Here is a 26,173-nt window from a genome sequence, read left to right as displayed (position 1 = left end):
CTTCTTCCCACTCACGCTGTCACAGGTGTCAATCTGGGGGTGGATCGTGCCCCACCCATCAGCTAGTGCCTTAGTCCTTCCCATGTCCTGGGTGTGGGCAGTGACAAAGGGCTCGTTTCAAGCTGGTGACAGTTTCTCGGAGAGGCACAAGGGGGATCGATTCCCTCGCTAACAGAGCACAAAGTAATTCTACTTTCCTCTCCACATACCTCTCTTCTCACGGCAGCTATTCCTAGCCGTTTCCAGAAATAGGGGGTATTGGATTTATAATTTAAAATGTTCTAGTAACCATATTAAAGATAAAAGAGAAACAGGTAAAATTAATTTTAACGCTATGTTTTATGCAATGCCGTATGTCTAAAATATTGTCATTTTAACATGTGTCTGTTGAAAAAATATCAACGAGATATTTGACATTCTTTATTCATACTTGGTTTCCGAAATCTGTGTGTATTTTACACTTACAGCCTCGTTTCACTTGGGCTGGGCACATGCCCAGTGCTCAGTAGTCAGATGGAGGTAGAGACCACTGTCCTGCATGCATGCCTGCAAGGGCTTCCAGGACCTCCCCCTCGCGNCCCCCCCCCCCCCCCCCCCCCCCCCCCCCCCGGTCATGCAGGGTGACAGCCTTTCCTCAGGTCCCTCTCATTCTGGACTTCCTGTGGTTCTCTGATGCACACAGAGAGGCCTGGAAGATTATGGAGGGGCTAAATCTGTGAATACTGATCAAGTCATGTTTTCGTCCCTGTCTCATTAACTATTGGTTCTAACGTATACAGCAGGAGATATTTAAATGCTATAGTTACTATGGTGGTGGTAGCCGGATTCATGGGACACCTTTAGGGACTTCTTGGAAGTATAGTCCTATAGACTGTTTCAGCGTCTAGTCCCACGATCATGTTCACATCCTGCCTTCATGAAGGATGGGGGCATGAAAAACAGGGCACATGTGTTAGGACTAAGGTGCTCGGGCAGGTAGGAAAGGAAGACATGACCTGTTTAGTTGACCCTCATTTACTGTGAAGGAAATCCAGTAAACGAAAATTAATCCCATCTTCCGAGGTTACTGACTTAGTTTTCCTCTTGATATTCATCCTGCAACCTCTTTAAGTGAAGAACCTAGACATTCTTATGTAAAATGTTTCCTCAGTAAAATAGGGAGTAAATAGAACACCACCGGTATTATCCAGAATGGTAAAGAAATGAAATATTCTAGCTAAGTGAATATTTGTGAAATTAAGTTCACATTCAAACACTACAACTTTAATAATTTTAAGTGGAGATATTTAATAATCTGTAACAAATCCTGTCTTAGCATCTAGAGAATACTGACTATAATTCATACTTAGGTCATTTGCTGAATTGAGTTACGTTATTAGGGGGCTGGGGAGTAACTAATATTTACGGAGTGGCTACTCTGCCACACCAGTATTCATATGATTTCACCTGAGGGTGTTCCCAGCGCAGCGCTAAGTATTTGCAGGAAGACGCTGTTTCACCCACCAGCCGAGCCCACCAGCCGGGCTCATGCAGCCGGAGATTAGCCTGCCCGGCCTAGCAGGGTGCGGAGCTGGAGTGTGAACTGGAGCGATCCGACAGTAGAGGCCGTGCTTCTAAGGACTCTGCCACTAATGTGAACTTCAGCACAAAGCTCTGTCCCTGTTTTACAGATGCAGAAACTGAGGCGCAAAACAGTTAACTAACTTAAAATCAGCTAGTAAGTGGCTGACATTTCTTTTTCTTACTCTTCCCTCCTTTACATTTTCTAGAACTTTCTGGGTTTGGGCTAAGGCAGGGCTTGCGTTTGCTAATCAATGCAAACACTTCTTTCTCCTCGGTTTGGTTCACTTGTCTGCCTTTTCCTTTCTCCGGAAAGTATCTTCTAGCCTCATGAGGCAGAACTTATCGAGTGACTTTGTTTGCTGGGCTACATCGGCCCTGAAGTCGTTTAGAGAGACACTGTGCTTGCTTTTCGAAGTTTAAATTCCGAAACTATTGACCATTTTTTCCTGCAGAGAGATCGGAACAATTATCAGGTCGCTAGGGTGCTGCCCGAGTGAAGGAGAGCTGCACGACCTGATCGCAGAGGTAAGCGGGCCGGCGGCAGGGCTGCGTGCGGTGGGTTCTCTGCTCCCCCTGCTCCTTGTACCTGAAAACCCTTCCCTGCAACTGAGCACATCTTAAGCTAATGTATGTGCTTGATGAAGACATTGGCGCGGCTTTGCGGATCGGCCAGCCAGCAGTTCTGCAACAACTCATATCCGATCTGGAAGAAATGGCTTTGACCAAGTAACGCAATGGCTCAAGTAAGGAGCCCACGTTAGATATTATTTACACTCTTTAAAATTAGTTGAAGAAGGGCACCTGGGTGGCTCAGTCCATTAAGTATCAGGCTCCTGTTTTGTCCCTCTCCCTCTGCTCCTCCCCCACGTGAGCTTTCTCTCTCTCTCCTTCTCTCTCAAATAAATAAATCAATAAAATCTTAAAATAGAATTAGTTGGAGAAAGGCCAGCAGATGCAGGGGACTATCTGCAGAGAGAACACTGACAGATGAAAGGAATGTAGTGAAGAATGTCAATTCAGAGGGGATAGAACAGGACGTAGAGACTGTAAGAAATTTGTATTTATTGAGGGGAAATAAAACTAACTTTTGGAACAAGTAGTACATATAATGAAATGATAAGAACTAACTTGACGTTGGGGCGCCTGGGTGGCACAGCGGTTAAGCGTCTGCCTTAGGCTCAGGGCGTGATCCCGGTGTTATGGGATCCAGCCCCACATCAGGCTCCTCCGCTATGAGCCTGCTTCTTCCTCTCCCACTCCCCCTGCTTGTGTTCCCTCTCTCGCTGGCTTGTCTCTCTCTCTCTGTCAAATAAATAAATAAAATCTTAAAAAAAAAAAAAAAAAGAACTAACTTGACGTTGACTGAGCGGTCTAAGACTTTTAAAAATGGTTACTTGTAATAGTGTAGATGGGTCTCTGGAGAGGACTGTCCCATAAAGCAGTGATGAGCAGCCCGAGACCAGAGAGCTTCATGCCCTGTTTGGTTTTCCAGAAAAGTGTCTGGTCTAACATCAAGTGCAGCTTTCAGTTCAACCAAGCAGAGGCCTGAAGGGAACAAAGCTACCCGGGCCCCCACCAGGAGAAGAATCTGTTCAGAGCTGCTCAGCTAGGGGTGTGTGTTTCAGTGGAGGCCAGGCTTCCAGCAGGAGGAGATGGGAGGCAGGCAAAGAAGTGGGATTTGGTTGATTTTTGTGCCCAGCACGGCATTGACTTGGGGTGGGTCACTTAACCTCTGTGTCAGTTTCTCCATGATGATACCTACTTCAAAGATAAATGAAGTAATGTATTGGAAGATGGGTTTTGAATCCTAAAGCACTATACACGATTAAGGAGCGGAAGATTGGAAAGACGGCTCCGTTGCACGCATATTAGCATCTTGGTAACTAAAAAGCAGGACCGAGTTTTCATTAGCATTTTAAAAATATTCAGTAAAGCTCAGAATCCTCACATTGTTTTTCCATTTGGGGATCCAATAAAGCTATTTTTACTCAGAGGAAAAAAATCTTATTTTTCCTGAGCTGGTCCTCACATTTTTTTTAAAAAAAAGGTGTTGATCACTGCTTGACAGTGTTTATCGACAAAGCTAGAATTTGTGCTAGGGAAATAGGAAAGTTGGCGCTGTGGAGCAGATAGAAACTGGAAGATGAATTTACAGTGAAATCATAATTATTGCATCTAATTCAGTAGAGTAAGTGAAACAGTAAGGAAAAATGCCCCTGGAAAGGATAGAAAAGCAGAACCTTTGGAGCCTAATTCCTTTTGTATATTTTAATCAGCAAACCACAACCTCTGGGCCAAATCCAGCCCACCACCTGTTTTTATAAATAAAGTTTTATTGGAACACAGCTAAACTCATTTATTTACATATTGTCTCTGGCTGTGTTCTCACTACGAGAGTGGAACTGAGCCCTTGCGACAGAGACCATATGGTTTGCAAAGCTTAAAATATTTACTGTCTGGTCCTTTGCAGCTGAGGTTTGCCAATCTTGATCTGTAAGTTTCTCTGCAAAGTAGAATAAGCACAGCGTCTCAGGTCAGGAGGTCTGCCCTCGAGTCCTGCAGCTGCCACTCACAGCTCTGCGGCCTCGCTTTCAAAGCACGGTTCCACAGCCACAGAGGGAAGCCAACGATAGTAAAGTGTGTCTTTATGAGGATCAAATCTGATAACTGTGAGGATTCATGTGTCGCTTGGACCCTCAACGTATATCTTGGTTTGTCTGCTCTGTAGGTGGCTTTCTACTGAAGCGACCCCCCCGGGTTAGAGCAGATCATCACTGTAGATGCTCGGGTCCCAATGTTTTTATTTTGTCTTTGCCCGTTTCTTAGACATATTGATGCAACCTTTGAAAATTACACACACGTTTAGGGCAGTTGGACCAGTAGGGGTCACTGTGCTGTCTAAGCCCTATATGTGTTTTTCTGTCCTTGTGCACAATTTATGCAAATTACATTCTTAAGAAGTTTTGGGCGTGACTGTCCTTTTTGAGGTTTCCCAAATAAGTGAGGGGAACGAAGCACATAGATATTCGTAGGTATCAAATACATTTAGAAAGTCTGAGCTCCACATAGTAAAGCTCTAGGGTGAATGTCTTATTGCTAAGTGCTCTGTAGTTTCAGAAATGAAACTATTTCTGCTTTTTTTTTAACTTTAAAATGCAATAACATGACAATGCTCTAAAATTCTTCGATAAAACATCAAAACCTGCGTGCAGGTCTCTAGTTGCCATCCCCTTGAGTTTTAGTCCAAGTACGTACTAAATCTCAGCCCCTCGATTCCAAAGAGTGACATGAGATCTGCTGTTGCTCTTAAAATAGATCGCTTAAAAATCCCTCGGCACTGATCCCTGTACTTCGTATCCTACGATTACCAACCTGCCCCAAACCTCGGCATGTTTGGAATATCACAACACTCAACAACTGTGGCAAGAGTTAATACCCCAATGTTATTGACATACAGGTTACCAAACAATTCTTCCTTTACTAAGAAGTTAGATCCTTCCAGGATCTTCCATGTGGGAGCTGGGAGGACACGACAGCATCTCAGGACCGGTGGGAAGGGTATGGAGAGGTCAACAGCCTTTGAAGTTCAAACCTTAGTGGGATTGTGGAGAATTTAAAGTAACTAGAAAGGAGAACTAAAAGACGTTTGGAAAATAAGACCTATGTTGGTAAGATTTTGACTTGTACAGTGGGTTTTTTTTTTAAAAGTTCAACTCATCAGAAAGGTATATAAATTATAAATGTGTACCCACTAACAGAGCCGCGATAGACATGAAGCAAAAGTGGGCAGATGAGAGGAAGAAACAGACAATTCCACCACCATGGAAGGAACTTACAACAGCCCTCTCTAAATAATTGCTAGAACAACTACATAAAATATCAGGAAAGACCTAGACGATCAACCACCTTTCCCTCTGGCCTAATTGATATTAATAGGACATACACCCACAAATGCAAAATAATGTTCTTTCCAAGAGTACATGGAATGTCCAATAGGATGGATTAAGTGCTGGGCCATAAAACACGTCTCAATAAATTTTTAAAAATTAAAATCATACAGGATATGTTCTCTGATTTTAAAAATGGAATTAAGGGTGCCTGGGTGACTCAGTAAAGCGTCTGACTCTTGATTTCAGCTCAGGACATGATCTCAGGGTTGTGAGATCGAGCCCCATGTCGGGCTGTGTGCTCAGAGTGGAGCCTGCTTAAGATCCTCTCTCTCCCTCTCACTGCGTCTCTCCTCACTGTTCCTGTAATCTTTCTAAAAATAAAAAATAAAGAAAAATTAAAATTAAACTAAAAAAATAAAAAATGGAATTAAGTTAGAGATCAGTTGAGAATAAGATAATTAGGAAATCCTTTAATATTTGAAATTAAGCAACCTACTTCTAAATAATTCATGAATCAAGGAAGAAATCACAAGGGGAATTAGAAAATATTTTGCCCTGAATGTTAATGAAAATACGGCATGTCTAACTATGTGGGATACAGGTAAGCAGTGCTTAGAGGCCAGTTTACAACTTTAAATGTTTATGCTGGAAAAGCAAAAAAGACCTAAACTTAATTATCTAAATTCTTATCTTAAGCTGGATAAAGAAGAGGTACATAAACCCAGTATAAATAGAAGAAAGAAAATTACGAAGAACAGAGATCAGTGAAATAGAAGACGGACAGAGAAAAATCACTGAGAGCAAAATACTAGTCTTTTCAAGTAAAATTGATAAACTTCTAGCTAAGGTGATCAAGACAAATTACCAACATCAAGATTAAAGGAGGGTTTATCATCCTTCAGGCATTTTAAAAGGATAATAAAGGAGCAACTTTATACTAATAAACCTGGCAACTTAGATGAAATGGACAGATTCCCTCAGACACACAAATTACCAAAACTCACCCAAGAAAACCTGGAGAATTTGAATAGCCCCATATCAATTATGAAAATTTAATTTATAATTAAATATTTTCCCATAAAACTAGAAGTTCAGATGGCTTTGCTAGCGAATTCAAACAGTTATGGAAGAAATAGCACCAATTCTACACAAAACTCTTTTTTGAAGCATCACAAGAGATAACACTAGCATTACTCTGGTGTCTGCCTTCAGCTCAGGGCGTGATCCCAGGGTCCTGGGATCGAGCCCCGCATCGGGCTCCCTGCTCCGCTGGGAGCCTGCTTCTTCCCCTCCCACTCCCCCTGCTTGTGTTCCCTCTCTTGCTGGCTGTCTCTCTGTCAAATGAATAAAATCCTTAAAACAAAAGCAAAGCAAAAGAAAAAACCACTAGCATTACTCTGATATCCAAGCCAGACGATCATATTACAAAGAAGAGCAGATGTAAAAAGTCCTTAAGATTTTACCAAATCAATTTCAACAATATGTTAAAAAGGATAATACACCATGAACAAGTGGAGCTTATTTCAGGAATTTAAGGTTAACTCAACATAAATCAATGTACTTTATTACACCAACAGAACAAAGTAGATGGAGCATATGATCATTTCAATAACTATAGGAACAGCATTTGGAAAAATTCAATACCCATGGAAGAGAAGAATACTCAGCAAATGAAGAATAAAAGGAAACTTGTCAAGCCTGCCAAGGGCAGCTATGAAAATTCAAGGCTAAAATCATACTCAATGTTTTCTATCTAAAATCATGAATGTGGCACAGATGCTTGCGTTCATCACTCCTATTCATCATTTACTTGAAGTCCTAGCTAGTACAATAAGGTAAGAAAAAATAGCAAAAGATACGCAGTTTGGAAAAGAAAAAGGGAAACTCTGTTTCATACAACATGATTTCTCATGTAGAAAATCCTAAGAGATTCACCAAAAAGCCACTAGAGCTAATATGTGAACTTAGCCAGATCACAGGCTACATGGTCAACATGAAAAATCAATTGTATTTCTATAATTAGAAACCAACAATAAGAAAAATGAAATAAGAACGCCATTTAAAAAAGCATAAAAATAGAATAATGAATAAATTTAACAAAATAAAGGCAAGACTTATGCGTCACAGACAGCAAACACTGTAGAGAGAAATTAAGAGTTAAAGGGATAGAACACAGGTTTGTGGATTGCAAAATAACATGAAGAGGGCAGTTCTTTGATTAATAGATTCAGTACATTTTCAATCAAAATTATAGCAAGCTTTTTTGAAGAAGTTTATGAGCTGATTCTGAAATTTGAATGGAAAAACAAAGGAGCTAGAATAACCAAGATAATTTTGGAAAAGAAGGACAAGGGTGGACTTTTACTACCTGATTACAAGATTTACTGTGACAAGTGTGATATTTGTGTACTGAGAGACCTATAAGCCAATGGAACAAACTGGAGGATCCAGGCATAGAACCATACTTACATCTTTGACAAAAGTGCCAAAGTAATTCAACGAAGAAAGGATCATCATTTCCATAAATTGTGTGGGAGCAAATGGGTATCTGAATAGAAAGAAAACAATCTTCACTCTTTTACTCCACACATACTATCCTAGACCTGAATAGATGAGCTTAAACTATTAACTTCTGGAAGATGACAGAGAGAAAACCATGTGATGTTGGGTCAGCCAAACATTTCTTAGATAAGACACCAAAAGCATGAACCATAAAAAGAAAAGCACAACAAACAACAAATACCTTCATTTATATTAAAAAATTTTGCCCAAATGACACAGTTAAAAACAAACTAGCAAATGCAGATCACAGATTGGGGGAAAATATTTGCAAATAATTTATTTGACATTGTATCCGGAATATATTAGCATCTGTTTTAACTAATATTAGGAAGGCAATCCACCCAATTTTTAAACTGGCCAAAGATTTGAATAGACATTTCATAAAGGAAAATGTATTAATGGCCAACAAGTACATAAAAAATGATGAACATTTTACCCACTGGGGAGGATGAAGTGCTTCCATACATACACGAGAATTTAAATTCTGAAAATATTAAATGTTGGCAAGGATTTAGAACAGCTATAACTCACACATTGCTGGTAGAAATGTCACTTTGGGAAACTGTGCCAGTGTCTTATAAAGATAAACATAACACTTATTATACAACCTGGCAATCCTACTGGTAACTGTTTACCTAAGAAAAGTGAAAGTCTTTGTCCACATGAAGACTTGTAACCAAATGTTCTTGATAGCATGAATCATAATAGCCCAAAACTGAAAATAACCTAAATGCCCATCAACTGGGGAATGGATAAATAAATACTATGGACCACTACTCTATTCAGTGATAAAAAGGAACAAAATATGATACACATGTGACATGGGTGAATTTCAACAAGAACATGTTAAGAAGTCAAACATGACTTCCGGGCGAGATGGCAGAGTAGCAAGACCTTAAGCTCACCTCGTCCCACAGATACAACTAGATAACACGCATATCCATGTAAATAACCCAGAAAATGACCCAAAGACTCGTAGACTCTCCCTGGCTAAAGAGAGAGAAGAGGCCACGTCCAAGAGGGTAAGAAGGGCAGAAACATGGTTGAGAGCCAAGTGGAGCTGTGGGACTGACCCTGGGAAGGGAGGGATGTTTTGGGCACAGAGAGGAAGGGAGCAGACCCCCACCCTCAGGACTGCAGGCACAGGGGACTAGTGCAGGGAAGATGAATCCCTATAACGTGGTTTTGAAAACCAGAGATTGTAAAACTGGACTTTAAAAAGATCCATTATACAGTGTACTGACACTGTATCCTGCCTTCAGATGATAAACTGACCCCTTCTCACCGCTTCCACACCCATCACCTTGGTCCAAGCCACTGTCCCATCTCCCTGAACTACCATGGTGGCCTTTGAACTCTCTGTACCTGTGCTTGGTCCCCTGCGGTCTACTTGTCACACGACAGGCAAAAAGGATGCTTTTAAAGGAGGTGAAGTCAGAGCCCGCCACTCCACTGCTCAGAACCCTACTTCTGAGGTGCCCAGCTCACTCTGGAAAAAGGCCCAAAGTCCTGTTACTCACCACAGCTGACAAGGCCCTAGGTGGTCAGGCCTGTCACTTCCTGCCATTGTCTTTGTTCACATCCTGGCTTCCTGGCTGGTTCTGACTATGTCCTGCATACTTCTACTCAAAGTCTTTGTTCTTCCCCTTCCCCTTGCTCTGGGCTGCTCTTCCTCCAAGTACCCACAGCACTTAGACACCTGACGTCTTAGATCTCGGCCAGAGGGAGTCCTAATGTGGCAAGAAAGCCTGTCGGAGGTGGTGTTGCCATCCTGAACTGCCTCATGGCTCACCGGTGCTTGTGACTCTGTATCCTCGGAGGTTTGATAGCAGATAAGATCTCTGATTCTGGCGAATCTGATTTGACAGTACAACCCTTTGTGTCTTGTCTGTTGTGTTCAGGATAATCCGAAGTTCTCGATTTATGTGTCTGTCTCTCACTCTGTCATAGAAACTCCTTGAAGGCACAGAGTTTCTGCTTCGTCCATCACTGCATCCTTAGCACTGAGAACAAAGCCTGATACGTTCTGGTTCAAGAACCAGCTCTACCATTTCCTATGGGCCCAGCAATATTCTGGGTATGATTACGTTTCTTACACTGTCTCTTCTTGCTCTTGCAAGACCTAATATCAGAAGAGTGGAAAATTCAGGCTTTCAAAAGCACCGCAGACGTACTTGAGATAAGAGTTGTACAATAGATCTGATTCATGGGCTCAAAAATTCCAAGTTTCCAGTAAGTAAAAGTAATTAAAAACTATTACGAGCTGGTAATCGTTCATTCATCAAATAATTATCAGGCATTTACCACGTGTCAGTTACCAGGCATACAGAGACACAGGAAAGCTGAAGAAACTCCATCGTAATTTGGCTCAAGATAGTTTCAAACACTTTGAAATTATGAACATCAAAAATTTAAATACAAAGGCATTGAAATATTTGAGATTGTGTTCAGTCCCATTGGTTTAGCTAAATGAAGAAACTCACCCACAAATGAATGTTCAGCTGCATTTTCTGTGGTCAGTGATTTAATGTTAAATTAATAGTGGTGAGAACCCTTTATGACATCAACGTGTTCGATATTCCCTTGTAACAGGCTAAAACAATGTAATGATTCTACTGAGTCATTTCCTGAATTTTTCATCTTGGATGAAAAATATCCTGCCACACCAGACATACCACAAGCCCCAAAGGTCCCAAATCACAGTTTCTCATTATTTTTAATTGGTTAAGTATTCTGAGAAATTTTCATCTTTGAAACCTCAGAAATGGCTGTCCAGTTAGTAGAGTAAAATCTACATAATCCACATACTTGTAAAGCGGCCTTGTCCACCCACCTTAACCTTAACTGCATCGTCCTGATTCCGGATGAGCCCTGAGATGTCGCGGCATTCAGAATCCAGCGGTGCCAAGCTTCTCAGAGATTGGGAAGGAGTGGGGGTAATTGTGTTCTGATTCTGAAGTAGGTGGTGATGTAAGAAACATTGTTGTCTCTGTTTTGCCGAAGCATCCTGGCATTGGAGAAGGTGGGAGGAGGAAGGGGATCTGTTCTAATCTGTGCTAATGTCAGGTGCCAGAGTTAAAGAATTATAGACTGATTGGGACGCCTGGGTGGCTCAGTCGGTTAGGTGGCGGACTCTTGATTTTGGCTCAGGTCATGATCTCAGGGTCCCGGGATCGAGCCCTGCCTCAGGCTCTGCGTGCTCAGTGGGGAGTCTGCTTGTCCCTCTCCCTCTGCTCCTTCTCTGGTTCTCTCTCTCTCAAATAAATAAAATCTTAAAAATAATTAAATAGAAGAATTGCAAACCAAGAGGTACTTTGGAGATTATCTATTAATGGCTACTAGCCATGACTTCAGAGATGGGTAAGTGGGGGGTGGGGTGTTGAGGGGATTGTGTTGTGTGAGGAATACATCTGTAGTTAGAAGGAAATCAGTGAATGGTGCTAAAGCAGCGATCAACAGCAGGAAACAAAACCCAGAGGAATCTGTAAAAGTGGTTTTCCCTCTCTTACATAAATACATAATATTTATAAATAAATGCATTTCATAATTTTATATGAAACAGCCATAACAAGAGACTAATATAAACTCTCATTTCAAATTTTTATTGTAATGTAATACATACAGGAAATTTCTAAAGAAATAGAGTAAAATCCTTTCTAATAATCCAGCACCATAATATGATCATTGTAATATTTTGGTGCACTTCCTTCCATATTATTTTCCTGTGCATGTTTTTAACATGACTGTAATCTTACAGTACAGTTTAGTTTAGCTGACATCTTCCCCCCCAACAAAGGGATAAAATAGGAGAATTAATGGCTTGACAACCACCGATTCCCCCTGTAGCTTCAAGGTGTAGAAACTCACAGCTGGAAGGGACCTTATCAATTATCTGGTTTAGCCACTTGTTGACTCTTAGCATTTCTGATGGTCCAGCCGAGAGATGATTCAAACTCTTTTTGAAACATATTAATAAGGGACTTCTAACCTGAAAGAATCACATATCCTCATTTTTGTACAACAGCCTCTGGAATGTTTGTAGTAAATAAATTATCTAAAGTAGGTGACTTTTTAAATTTTTCATTTGGGGGCACCTGGGTGGCTCAGTCGGCTAAGCGTCGGACTCTTGATTAGGCTCAGGTTGTGATCTCAGGGTCCCGGGATCCACCCCTGAGTCGGGTCCACACTGAGCATGGAACCTGCTTAAGATTCTCTCTCTCTCTCTCTCCCTCTGCCTCTCCTCGCTCATGCTCTCTCTCGCTCTCAAAAAAAAAATGATTTTTCATTTGTAAAGATAATTTTTTTGGCAAATGCCAATGAATTTTTGTTATTTTATTTCATCCAAGGTAGAGAAATATTTTCTAAATTGTACTGTTTTCATTTTGAAACATGGTTTATATCAAAATTTGAGTATGTGTTAGAGTCTAACTTGAAATATCTCATGGTTTTTGTTTTTATTTTTTTACTACAAATAGTTAAAAAATGGTATGTATATCTTACTTGGTGACCTGGAACTAGTTGAAAGGTAGGTGCTTTATAAACCGTCTTAACTACCGATATTATCTTGCGTTTGTGAAGCATGAAATAGTTCAATTTATTGACTGAGGGTTGTGTGACTGGGGAGAAATGAATTTTCACTGTGTGTTTTATTGCACCTACTCAGTGAGCTCGGCATTAAAATAAATAATGCTTTAATGAGAAAAGGGACGGCCTGATGATTTCACTATGGGAATGGGGGTAAAGAATTCTGGGCCGTGGTCCCATCAAAACACCTGACCCAATTACGGACAAGGTGGGCACTTCACCTCCCTGTGCCTGACTTCCGGATGCAAAACAAATTAAGAAAATGGACTTTTCGGGGCGCCTGGGTGGTTCAGTTGGTTAAGTGTCTGCCTTTGGCTCAGGTCATGATCCCAGGCTGCTCCCCCTGCTTGTGCTCTCTCTGTCTCTCTCTCTCTCTGGCGACGGAAGGGAGGGAGGGAGGAAGGGAAAGAGAAAAAGGACTTTTGCCAAAGTGGAGTGAGAAGCAGCATTTGCCTCAGGCTTTGAGACTTAGATAAATGTTGATATTTTGAAAAACCCACACCATAGGTATTTACTGAGCCTTCTTCATGCCGGGAGGAGGGGGCAGAGAGACTGGGGTGTCTGCAGGCTCCGTGGTGGCCTCCAGGATGGGGGCCCTTTGTGTGGCCGCGAAGCAGCGTGGTCTGCTCAGGCCGCCTGCTCGGCCCTGGTCCTCGGACAGGAGCGGCCCGGCGGATCGGCCCGGTCTGCCTGCGGACAGCTGCCAGCAACAGGAGTTCGCTCTAAGTGGTACTAGAGGGCCGAGCTGGGGGAGCTTCCTGCAAAGGGGGTTATTTCTGCATTCGTAAGTGCTGCCGAGGCTGCTTGCCAGCTATTACCTCCTTTGCAGCCCCTTGTCCCTCCTCGTGGCTGAAGCAAACCGGATGATAACTTACTTTGCTTCGTTCCTGTTGGCGGTAACAAGATCTGTCGGTTTGGTTGGGTTTTGTCTCTTGAAGAGGAGGGATGTGTTGGTGGCTGGCCGGTGCCCGCCCCCCTGTCCAAGCGGTCAGTCCCAGGAGGCACGGAGGGGGACAGCAGGTGCGTGTCCTGTCCTCTAGGCCGCGGCCGGGCACAACCACGGAGTGAGTGCGTTGTCGCCACAGCCCCGTGGCATTTACAGATGGAAGGCGGCACCAAACTTCCGAACGAACAAGTTAGGTCCATTTGGTGAGCAGGGAGGTTGTGCTGGAATTCCAGCACCAGAGATCGGTTCTTTCAGAGGAGGTGTCCTTGCACGACAGAGAACCAGGTGTGTGCGCTGCGGACAGACATCGTCATCACCATAACGACAGACTCACGGTTCACAGAGCCTCACGGCCCGTCTCAGCGAACCTCCCCGCAGTCGCGTCGGGTGGACCTGCTGCTCTCCCTGTTCCAGAGGAGGCCGGGAGGGAGGCTGGGACGGAGGCTGGTTAGTCAGAATCTGCTTGGTCTAGCATGGTGAATATATTGTGATATTTTTCCATGAGAAAGGCAACATCTATTTTTTTTTTTTAAAGAAACTCCCCAGTACAGAAGAGAAGTGGGTTTTCCCAGGGCTTTGCTCAGAGTGAAGAAATGGCCATGAATTCCTAGTCTTTTCCAACATGTCCTCTGTAACCTGGGGGTCTTCTTGAGTTCATTTCATTTTAAGTCGGTTAATTGAGTTTTTTCTTGGAGAGAGTAGGTCTGAGCTGCCTTATTTTCTCTGTATCAACTCTTGTAAAATCAGTTCTGAATTTCAAATATCTGCTTTGTTAATCTCCAGTTGGTAAGTATAGGGACTTAAGCTTGATCGTGATTCAAAGTCTTTGGGTTACGATGTGTCGTGCGTGCCGTGTGTGTGTGTGTGTGTGTGTGTGTGTGTGTGTGTGTGTGTGGTAGGGCTACTGTAACAGAGTATCACAAATAGCTTAAACAACAGGAAGTTACTAACAGACAGTTTTGGAGGTTAGAAGTACAAAGTCAAGGCATGGGCAGGGTTGGTTCCTTCTGGCGTCTGTGAGGGAAGGGTCTGTTCCAGGCCCTTTGCCGTGGCTTATAGATGGCTGTCTGCATGCGCACATGGCAGTCCCCCTGTGTGCATGTCTCTGTATTCAAATTTCCCCTTTGTATAAGGACATCAGTCATATTGAATTAAGGCCCACCCCAATTACCTCATTTTAACTTGATTACCTCTGTAAATTCCCTCTCTTTAAATAAATCACATTCTGAGGTACTGGGGGTTAGGACACCAATATACGAATTTGGGGAGGACAAACTGAACCCGTAACTCTCTCTCCTCTATCTTATGTATGTATCCCCTGTCTACACACACACACACGCACACACACGAATATAGTTCGATATGTGATATATTTCTATTAAATCTTAAAGGCATTTTAATATGTGGGTTGAAATAACCATTGAGCCATTATTGCATAACGTTTCTGGAAAGTAGTGTTTTTGTCCTGTCTTGCTATGGCCTCATAAAGTTAGCAAGCTTGTCTGCACCAGAAATAATAGAACCACATCTTATCCTCCCCTGTTTCCACTCTTGTTTCCAGATTTCCACAATTTATTTCTTTATCATGATAGAGGAATTACCATGTTTTAAAAATGACTTTTTAAAAAAAGATGTTATTTATTTGTCAGAGAGAGAGAGCACGCGCACGAGCACATGAGTGGGGGGAGGAGCAGAGGGAAAGGGAGAAGCAGGCTCCTCGCTGAGCAAGCAGCCCAGATGGGGGCTCCATCCCAGGATGCTGAGAGCGTGACTTGAGCCCAAGGCAGACGCTTAACTGACTGAGCCACCCAGGCACCCCTAAAAATGACTTTTAGAAAGACAAATGGAGTCCAAATAGAGCATGGAGTGTAGTAAATACTTATGTATTAATATCACTTCATTAATTATGACAACTTACCAACTAAAGTTGTACCATAGTGATCTAAGGGTTAACAACAGGGAAAACCAGGTAGGTGGTATAATGGGAATTCTGCACTATCTTTGCAACTTTTCTCTAAATCTAAAACTATTCTAAAATAAAAAGGTTTTTTTTTTTTTTTTAAAGATTTTATTTATTTATTCGACAGAGACAGAGACAGCCAGCGAGAGAGGGAACACAAAGGGGGAGTGGGAGAGGAAGAAGCAGGCCTCATAGCAGAGGAGCCTGATGTGGGGCTCGATCCCAGAACGCTGGGATCACGCCCCGAGCCGAAGGCAGACGCTCAACCGCTGTGCCACCCAGGCGCCCCATAAAATAAAAAGGTTATCTTGTTCAAAAGATTTTATTTGAGAGAGAGCGAGCGAGCAAGAGTGCACAAGCAGGGAGGAGGGGCAGAGGGAGAGGGAGAAGCAGACTCCCCGCTGAGCAGGGAGCCCCACTCCAGCGGATCCCAGGACCCCGAGATCATGACCTGAGCCGAAGGCGGATGCTTAACCAACTGAGCCTCCCAGGCGCCCCCAAAAGATAAAATACTAAAAAACCTTTTATAATATAAAATACTTTCTGGTATATATTAAACAGGTTATTAACACTGTGTATTAAGAACGGTCATATAGTTGTATTGTTTCTACGCCCTTGTGTAGACGTCCTTTTGTAGAAGGGATTAGATGTGGCCTCTAGAGGACAGTGTTGGGTCATAGAAAGATTTTCACAGTCTGCCCAAGATGGAGATGGATTTACTTATTTTTCTTCTTCCTTTGTAATCAGAAGTCCTCTGTTTATTCATTGTCCGTCTTTCACTTAAAAAAAAAGCCAGAACGTGTGCCTCCTCTGCTCTCCTGATGAGCCGGGGAGCTGCTGCCACGCTGTTTCTGTGTAGTTCTGGCTCTTCTCAGATAGACGGGGCCCAACGACTGTAGTTTCACCCTAGCGTTCAGAGCACCGGGGCCTCCTGGAAGTCCTGTGGGAGCCGGGGAGCATTCTGGAGCACATACTATGTGTTGTGAGTTCTCACGTGGTGGAGGGAGTGCTAGAGAGGTGAGTTCCCTTTGGAACACTATAAACCATTTGTAGATTGATGAGGACACTCATAAAATACAGAGGGGTTTTGATTTCTCAAGGTCGAGACTGTTCACGGTGATTTGTTGGGGGCAGGGGGAGAGGGAAACAAACCATTGCTCTAGCTTCTGGAGCATATTTCTGGAATAATCAGCATAGAAACGCACCATTTTAATTTAAAAATGATCCCTCCGAAGGTCGTCTCGTGGGATTGACATTTTCTTTTTAAGAGTCTCCTGGGGTAGGTGGTTACAGAGTGTGATTCAAGCAGATCGGAGCCAGATGAACATTATTTGCAAAATCTTGCTGCGTACGTAGCTGCAGCTGAAACAATTGTTCGTGTGTTGATGGGCTTAGAGATTCTGGAGTATCATTCCGTCATTAGATGGATGACGTTTTCTGTTGATAGTGGAGTTTGCGGGCTCCCCTCATACTAGGGGAGAGCATCCAGTATAAACACTGAAAAATAGTCATTTGCACGACAGTGTGTTCCCCTTAGCAGCAACTTACAGATTTCTCGTTTTTTTTGCTCAAGGAATAAATCTGTTAAAAGGTCCTCTATTGAATTGGGATAGATGAGCCTTATTTATTTATTTATTTATTTATTTAATTTTTTTTTAAAGATTTTATTTATTCATTTGACAGAGATAGAGACAGCCAGCGAGAGAGGGAACACAAGCAGGGGGAGTGGGAGAGGAAGAAGCAGGCTTTCAGCAGAGGAGCCTGATGTGGGGCTCGAACCCAGAATGCCGGGATCACGCCCTGAGCCGAAGGCAGACGCTTAATGACTGAGCCACCCAGGCGCCCCTAGATGAGCCTTTTAATAGGATTTTTGAAAGTGAGTGGAAAATTTACAGCTCCTTGTAAATAGCCTGACATGGAAGTTCAGATCAACAGTGTCTTATTCAGCCATACCATCAAAGTTGAACCTATGGGCAGGAGTCTCTCCATCTCATCTAACAGGGCTGGGTACCAAAATTTCTCTTTCTCAGGTGTAGTGTTCTCTTATTTAGTGTTGGGATAACAAAGTTCCATTAATCGTGTAGGCATTTAGTAATTATTACAGTGATTTGATATGCACTTTGGTCCTTGAGATATGATTGGTTCCCTAACCTGGTCCCTTATCCTGTGTTCCTTATCATAGGGAAAAGCATCACTCCATCCCATTTGTGCAAGTCAGAATTCTTGACTCCTCTCTTCTTTCTCATCCTTGCCCATAATAGATGCAGCACCAAGTTCTATTGCCTTTTTTCCTTCCTAAGATTGATTGATTTTTAGAGAGAGAGAGAGAGCGAGCGCATGCACACATGACCGGGTCGAGGGGTAGGGGGAAAGGGAAAGAGAAAATCTCCAACAGACTCCCTATTGAGCATGGAGCCCACATGGGGCTCGATCTCACAACCCTGAGATCATGACCTGAACTGAAACCAATTTGGACGTTTAACAGACTGAGGCACCCAGGTGCCCCTGGTCCTATTGCTTTTACTACTTAAATATTTCTTGAAACCATTCACTTCTCCCTCATAGCCATCACTCTAACCCAAGGTCTACGACAGCTGCTGAGCCCACCGCAGAAGCCGCCTTGCCCGTAACCAGTGTGATCTACCAGACCTTGAGGGATCTCCTGTTGGTCTTAGTATAACAACCAAAGCCACTTTCATGGACCATAAGATGCTGCAAGGTCGAGTGTCTGTCTCTCCCTCTAGCCTTATCTGGAAACATTCTCCTCCTTGCTCCCTACGCCCCCCAGCCTCCTGGCGTCCAAGGGCCCTCAGTTTCATCTACCTGGAGTCTCATTGCTGCTGGCTTCTACTCACACTTTATAAACAGCTCTGTTGTGATTTCTTCATGAGTGCCTTTCCTGATCTGGCCTAGAACTTTCCTTTGTTCTATACTGTAATAGACCGAAGCTCCTTCACTTCACTGTGTTTATAATTAGACACTTAGCTCTGTTGTTTTTTGGTGTTAATCTGTGTCTCCACTACCAAATAGAAACTCTATGAGCAGAGACCGTGCCCAAGAACACTCTTTATCAAATCCCTAGCCCTTGGCTTAGTGAAAAGGAGTTTCTCAATACACTTGTTGAAGTAATACGTGGCTATTTTTTATTGAAAGTTTAGGTAGAGGAAGAAGAACCCACTGGATACATTCGATTTGAAAAATTTCTTCCAGTGATGACCGAAGTACTACTAGAAAGAAGGTAAGAAGGTACGTGCAATTGTTAAGGTAAAGTAATGATCAGAATTATGTTAATTTCAAAACACTTGGCTTTTCACTTTGTATATTATACTCAGCCAAATCCTTATCCTGGGATAGCTTCCCTCTGACTTTTCACTATACTTCTGAACTGCCAGGTGAAATGTGCTTAGAAATATCAACCACATTTGTATTAATCTAATAAGCAAAGTGTAATTATAGAGCAAAAGACCACCAACGGCCTAAATCAACAGCATATTTATTATCTTGTGAGCTATCAGTGAGAATTCACCCTAATTCTTTTTCTAAGGAAAGTGTAGTGTTACCTTACCACAGTTGGTTTATGGTAGAGATTTTGTTTCCAACTAAGTTGATTTTCATAATGATGAAAAAGGCTAATAGGTATCATCACGTATGCCGGTGATTTTGAACTAAGTATCTTCTGTGGGTGTGGAGTGCTTTTGACTTCCAGCTCTAGAAATCCGAAGGGGTTTCCGTGAGGGAAGTATAATTATCCTTGCATATTAGCAGCTTTTATTTCATTTTATGTGATCATTTATTCTATAGAGACTGAGCTAAATACATGGCATTTGCTCCTTTTACTTCATAATTAGATACAGACCAATTCCAGAAGACACCCTTCTTCGAGCATTTGAGGTGTGTAAGCTCCAGATCTTATATATATTTAATATGAAAAATTCATCCTGTAGAATTTATTCACCAAACAAAAAGTATACTGTCTACCCTTTCTTTTCTCTTAGGTGTTAGATCCGTCGAAACGTGGATTTCTGACCAAGGAAGAACTAATCAAGTACATGACTGAAGAAGGTAAGAGCGATTTATTACTTACTTTATAACTGTGACTTATTTAAGTGATAAATCATTTAGCAACAATTACGGAAAAATTCTAGGGGACACTTTTAAGTCAATCATTCTGGTTCAAAGAGTTATTTACTGTTCCTATTATTTTGTTATTGCGGTGGTTTCTGCTTTGTGGGTGTAAGTGGACAAAGGGTAGGTTAGGGGAGATCGATTGTTGCCTTATAGGATTTTGTAACGTATAAAGATACTTCTGTAAATTGAAGTCACTCCATTCACTTAGACTAGTTTTCCGAATAAAAGCCATGCCACCTGGAAAACATGAACTGTCAATCATTATAAATCAATGCCTGTTACTAGATTGGAGATTTGAATTGGATTATATAAAAATTCCTTTTTAAAGAGCTTTTCAGTTGATGAACTTACAGATAATACAGCCTCCATTGAATGGAATCCACACAAAAACAGCTTTTTATGCTGGTGGAGCTCTATATTTGCTTTGAACTTGATCTCTACACGCGCATGCACGTGTGCACACACACAGACACTTATCTGTGCCTCCATGTCCTTGAGGAGCTCGCTCTCTGCTTCGGCTGCTGTGTGAGTTTGCTTTCCCCGAATGTTAGTGGCCTACTGCGCGTTCTCTCGAAACCATGCTCCTCTCGGTCACCTCCCCAGTCTCCCGTCCTTTGTTCAGTTCACTGGTTTGCAGATCGAGTCCTGTGTGATTCAGAGTTGCAGTCACTTAAGATGGAATCAAAAGTGCAGCTAATTGCAAGGAGGGGAGACTAACACTGCTTACCTCGGCGCAGCTGGCTGGACTGTGCCCACCTGACCCACAACGATGTGGGGCTGCAGGCAGCGAGGGCAAGAATGACATGGCCGTCGCAGCTGCCACCAAGCTCTTGTGACACTGTTAACAAATGTTAGGGGTTCACTTTGGTGGGAAGAGAATGGCTTTCAAGGCATCAGCCCCTTAATCCTAAGGATTAATTAAGGGGAGTGAAACCTGGATCATGTTAGGCAATATAATGAAGTCAAAATGGCCAGAAAGATCCCATTGTCACAAATATAGTTGAGGGGAGGGACACTAAGTGCAGTGAGAGGTACTAAAACCTCCATTTCTCCAGAGTATTATACTGGGAAAGGAAAAGTGACGTAAGACAATTCACAATATAAGACAGTGGATTCTCAGGATGGTAGACTTCGTGTGGGTGAGTTCCTGGCAGCAGGGGTAAAGTCTTATGCTCAACAAATGTGTGTTGAATGAATGAATGAATGAATGAGCAGAAGAATGAGGAACATGTGAAGGGGCTGGTGGAGAAATGCGTCTTGATCACACAGTGTGAACGAGAGCGGAGAGCAAGGGTGAGAGTGATATCGCGGTATCTCGGAGTCGGTGAGGGGAAAGGGCCCAGAGGGTCTTGCTGGCAAACAGCAGGAGACGAATCTGGGGAGATCTGTGGGCTGGCCCGTTGAGGCCTGGGCTCGGGGGCTGGCGGTCACCCTGTGGGCACCTCAGAAGCCTTGTAGGGTTTGAGAACACAGGCCTCATGGTGCAGGAGGGGCTGTTGCAAGGTCCGTCTGGTGCTGGCGGTTCGTCAAGGAGTGAGAGAGGTCAGCCTGGCGAGACCCGTCAGGAGGCTGCTGGGATTTGTGAAGCTACCCCAGTGAGGTCAGGCTGGTGGCGTCAGTGGGGATGGAAAGGAGAGAGAGCTGTAGTAGGACTGTTTACAGCGGGATCCACGGGTCTTGGGGGACAGTGGTGGGGGCCGAGGCTTTGACCTGGGTGATGGGTATTGTGCTGATGCTGCTGATAGACATGGAGAAATCGGGAAAACACTGCCGTGGGTACAATGTGACTTTTCACGGTATCCGCAGAATATTAGATTGGAAATATGCGTTCTGAATGCCCAGGATGTCACAGGACGAACATGACAAACCACACGGAATTAAATTCCTGCAAGATGTCCAGGCACACGTACGGTGTCAGACAGTATTTAGCAGCAGGGAAGGTCTCAAAAAGAATTTTTTTAAACAAACACATGTTGCCACCATGTGCCAGGCAACGTTCTAAATGCTATTTAAATAATAACACTTCTAATGCTCGTAACGACCGTATTCAATAGTCACTGTTATTATCACCTCCTTTTAGAGACAGGGAAACTGAGGCAGAGAAAGTTTAAGTGACTTGCCCAGCATTTGAATCCAAGCAGTCTGCCTCCCAAAATTTTGCTCTTAGTAAGCTATTCTCCTCCCATCCTTAATCTAATACTACGTATCTCCTTCCTTGCCCGAGGAAGCAGTGTGACTGTCTTCTGGATTTTACTGTGAACAAGGCCTTGTTCTGAGCAGTCGAGTGTCGTCCTTGAGTTCACGGACCTTGGGGTAGACGGCGGTGTCCAGATCCCAGCTCTGCCACTCACTGGCAGGGGCAGGTGGCCTCTCATCTGTGTGCTGGTGTCCTCTACTTTTTTTTTTTTTTAGATTTATTTATTTGTTTGAGAGAGAGCGTGCACTTGGGGAGGGTCAAGGGGAGAGGGAGAAGCAGGGAGCCCAATGAGCAGGGAGCCCAATGCGGGTCTTGTGTGGGGCTTGATCCCAGGACCCCGAGATCATGACCTGAGCTGAAATCAAGAGTCAGACGCTTAACCAACTGAGACTCCGAGGCGCCTCTGCTGTCCTCTCCTGTAAGTGGGGTGGCAATTCTTACCTCTACTGAGGTGCCTGGGAGGTTGACTTAGTTAACATATCCGAAGCAGGTCGGTCAGTATCTGACACACAGGAGTTCTCGATAAATGGTTGTTACCAGTAACCTTTTAAGGCCTTCCATAGTGCCCATCAGAGTTCATTGGCATGGACTTAGCCTTTAATTGGGTATAAGAAAGATTCAGAATCTGTCTCTGTAGGCTCTGAAGGCGTGCTTTTCTCGGGATGTAAGTATGGTTTCAAGAACACTCTCCCCTTGTTTGATAATCTATCATCATTGTCATCAAGGTCTCCATTTGAATAACTTCTGTAGTATGATCTGAATTCCAACGTAGAAAGCGTTGTTCATAGTGGCAGGTGACAAACTCACCTGGTCAGAAGAGGGAAGTGGCGATTTGGATGTTTTCGTATTTTTGCTTAATATCGGGACGAAGTTCTTTCTTAAGCAGTCGGCGGCATTTCCAGCGTTCTTCCCGAGTTTGCTTCTCAGCTTGGTGTCCAAGATGGTCCTCAGCTGCTGTCTGAATCCAGCGAAAGCCACAGATTTTCTGTGCCACGTTTGGTTTCATTTGACAGCAACACGGGCCAAGCTGTAACAAAGAGGGCTGTTTAGACACGGCGGCTGAATGACATCTGTCCTGGGCTCGGCTGGCATCACGAAGTTGGCCGGACCTGGTCAGCGAATATTCAGAGATACGGTTGTTACAGGTCAAGCCTCTGCTATCTGCCCTTCAGCAATTTTGCATTGAGACCGTGTGGTTCCGTCCTCACACCCTTGCAAACATAATTAGACTCCTAGAAAACTGGGACTTCGGGTGAATTCTTAGGCAATCCCAATAGCCTTAATTTAAATAAACAATGTCTTAATGTTCTCCTGCTGTGTTGGCTCAAGTGATTGATTTTATAGGTTGCTTGAGCTATGACGTCTGCAAGGTAAAATAGTCCAAAATCTGCCGGGGGCATGACAGCACACTCTTGGAATCTCTGGACTGGCGCAATGTGCTGACCCCAGGACCCTGGGAGGGGAGCCAGCAACCCAGCGGGGGCCTGGGCAGCTCCAGGGCAATGAAGCTGGCTGGTGGAAAGAGAAAGAAAACAATCAGAAGATTGTCAGTGATGAATCTCCCTTCTTGTCCTTCCCAGGTGAGCCTTTTTCTCAGGAAGAAATGGAAGAAATGCTGTCCGCTGCCATTGACCCCGAATCGAATTCCATTCATTACAAGGACTACATAGCCATGATGGTGGTGGACGACAGCTAGGCGCCCGGAAGACGTAATTTCTCATTGAAGGGATGACCGTAGAGATGGCCCGTCCTCGTTAATTCTACATCTTATAGTTCCTACATGTGCTATTTAGTGCCTGCTGACAACTATTTTGTGATACTTTGTTTTTAAAAGATGAGCACAAATTCATTGGGTACGTCTAGCCTTATGGAACGACCAACGGCTAATTCTTTTAAAGCTTATTCTTAAAAATATTTTAACATTGTCTGTGGATTGTTGTGGATTTTCTACAATAAAACCCCGATGACCTTCAGATTCATTAAGCTGATAGAATGAAGAATGACCAGAATGACCCAAGGTTTGGCATAGAAAGGTCTTGGGAGGGGGCAGAGTGACCACAAAGTGAGGACCAGCATCCACGTGGTGAAAGTAACAAACAACAAACCTTCAGCATCTGGATGGGGAGGGGGAGTTGTTGAAATGAATATTAATAATTAACCCCTTATGAGTGTCAATTACAAATCTCATTTGAAATGATAGTGACCCTAGTGTAAAAATGTAAGTGTGCCGCCCCCACACGCGTGTGACCATTTGCGGAGCAGCTCACGGACTTGAGGTCACTTAATCTAGAGACAAGAAGACTGAATGGAAATCGACAATGTGAGGAAGTGGCCATTCTCTTCCAGTCTTTAGAATTCTTAGCTATTCGAATCGAATTTAAATTTAAAAAAAAAAAGAATTCTTAACTATTCAGAATAGCTGTCGTGCGAATATCATTGTGAATACTGAGTAAGAATATTGAGAAATTGTGTGTGCAGGAACGACAGCTGTGGGAAAAGCAGAATAAAGTCTGAGCATAAGGAAACATGATGGAGAAAGACCCAGGGACTTACAAGCGGAGGGGAAAATAAGGTGAAGGAAAATGAATAATCTTCCATAACCTGTATATTCTTTCATGCACACACAATGATCTCTGTTTGAAGATGATCCCCCCGCCCCGCATGTGTGTGTATATACACGCATAAACATTTGATGTTGCTTACGATTCTTCCTCCTAGGCATGCAAGATGGGGGGCTGCTACCCAAGAGACGATTTGTCACTGTTTGTTCATTGGTTCATGAAACATTTACTGAGTGTTCTTAGATACTGTGGTGGAACTAGAGCTGCGAGGTGGCTCCATCCCTAACCTGTCGAGGTCATGATTTAGTGAGGGAGATCTACAAGTCAATCAGCAAGCACATTTCAGGCTGGGGCACATTTGGGGTGCTGCGGAAGTGCAAAAGAGGGGCGGCTCACTCAGCCTGGTGGGTGAGTTTCTGGGCGAGGAAAGGGCCTAGTGAGCAGTGAGGGCCTCTCAGATCAGGTGACATCTGCGGTAGAGGCAAGTAGCTTACTGAGCTGTTGGTAGGACATGGGGGGGGTTCCACGGGGGAGCAGCAAGTACAGACACACTGGGGGTGTCAGGAAACATGGAGCAGTCTGGGAACTGAAGGTAGTGCGGTATGTTTGGCATGTAGGAGATTTGGGGAGCATGATGAGAGAAGAAATTGGGGTGGTAGACCAGAGCTGTATCATTAAGGATATGGGGTTGGTCATGTAGTTCGGTTTTCGTGTTTGAATTTGGACATTTTCTGGAGATCACAGAGAAAGATCATTTGTGAATCATCTGGAAGATGATCTCAAAGAGTCGAGACTAGAAGTGGGGAGCCCAGGTGGTAAGGGACTTGGTTGGTGGAAGGGGCTAGGTTGGGAAAAGGCAAGTGGGTGGACAGTGGGTGGATGATAGAGCCATTTATTTCGCTGGGAAATCCAGAAGCAAGTCAGGGTTGGTGGGCAGATTCAGGAGTTTGGCGGTGGGCATCCTGGGATGGGGGAGCTAGTGAGACACCTGGGGAGACATCCAATCAGTTGGATCAGTAAGATGAAGATGTGGCAAGAGAGCTGGATTTTGGACGTCTCAGCATGTAAGTAATAGTTAAGAAAAAAAGTGGTAGAAAAGTCGTGGAAAGGAAAAAGAAGAGGGTCAACGAATGGCACGGGGGGTCGTCAGCATTTAAGGGAGGGCAGGGGAGGAGGAACCCACGAGAGACAAGGAGGAGAGGGTCACAAGGAGAAGCCGTGGGCAGGTACACTGAAGACGGGAAATGTCCACCAGTCGTAGCAGCAGAGTTCCCCGGCGGCCTCTGCAGGAGCAGATTCGGTGACCGACAGGGTGCAGGGTTCCGTGGCTGGAGGACCAGAGAGCCGTGGGAAAGTGGAGCGTGAGGACAGGGCTGGTGAGGGACAGCCAGGAGGAGGGAGTTATTTTCAGAAGAGCGGACACTCACGGGCGCACTTGTACTCGGGGGGCTGAGGGCCAGCACAGGAGCCAAAGACCCTAAGGAAGCAGGAGGGGCCATTCCAGAGCAAGAAAAGGGTTGCTTTGGGGTGGGTTGGAGCCTCAAACGAGCGTGTACAGCTCCCACCCGCTGGCCTCTTTCATTTCCAAACGAGGGAGAAGGTCGGAGGTTACAGAGCAGATGAGCAAGAGCCCACGTGAGGATTTTCAGGAAATCGTGCAGTATTTTGTTCAGTAAGCCAGGCTCAGGAACAACACGGTGGGTTGCTGTGTGGACTCAGGGTTTAGGTTTTGTCATCTGGGGGGAAGGAACCGAAGGGGAAGGCGGTTGAGGAGTCCCCCAG

The 26,173-nt window shown here is 43.8% G+C and overlaps 1 protein-coding gene across 3 annotated transcripts in view; it reads left to right on the top strand.

The window, feature by feature from the left end:
* Window positions 1-23,755, top strand: part of EFCAB2 (EF-hand calcium binding domain 2) — a 73,139-nt gene extending 49,384 nt beyond the window's left edge. For 2 of the 3 annotated variants that reach the window (XM_034666626.1, XM_034666625.1), the window contains 5 exons: window positions 2,016-2,088; window positions 18,664-18,743; window positions 19,354-19,396; window positions 19,501-19,567; window positions 23,411-23,755. In XM_034666626.1, coding sequence (XP_034522517.1) covers window positions 2,016-2,088; window positions 18,664-18,743; window positions 19,354-19,396; window positions 19,501-19,567; window positions 23,411-23,526 — 379 coding nt within the window. In that variant the 3' untranslated portion in view covers window positions 23,527-23,755. The remainder of the gene's footprint in view (window positions 1-2,015; window positions 2,089-18,663; window positions 18,744-19,353; window positions 19,397-19,500; window positions 19,568-23,410) is intronic. The other variant, XM_034666627.1, reaches the window with a different exon arrangement.
* Window positions 23,756-26,173: the final 2,418 nt, after the last annotated feature.

The sequence above is a fragment of the Ailuropoda melanoleuca genome, chromosome 8 (genome assembly GCF_002007445.2).
Source record: "Ailuropoda melanoleuca isolate Jingjing chromosome 8, ASM200744v2, whole genome shotgun sequence".
Classification (NCBI taxonomy): domain Eukaryota; kingdom Metazoa; phylum Chordata; class Mammalia; order Carnivora; family Ursidae; genus Ailuropoda; species Ailuropoda melanoleuca.
This window is presented reverse-complemented; position numbering and strand designations above follow the sequence as displayed.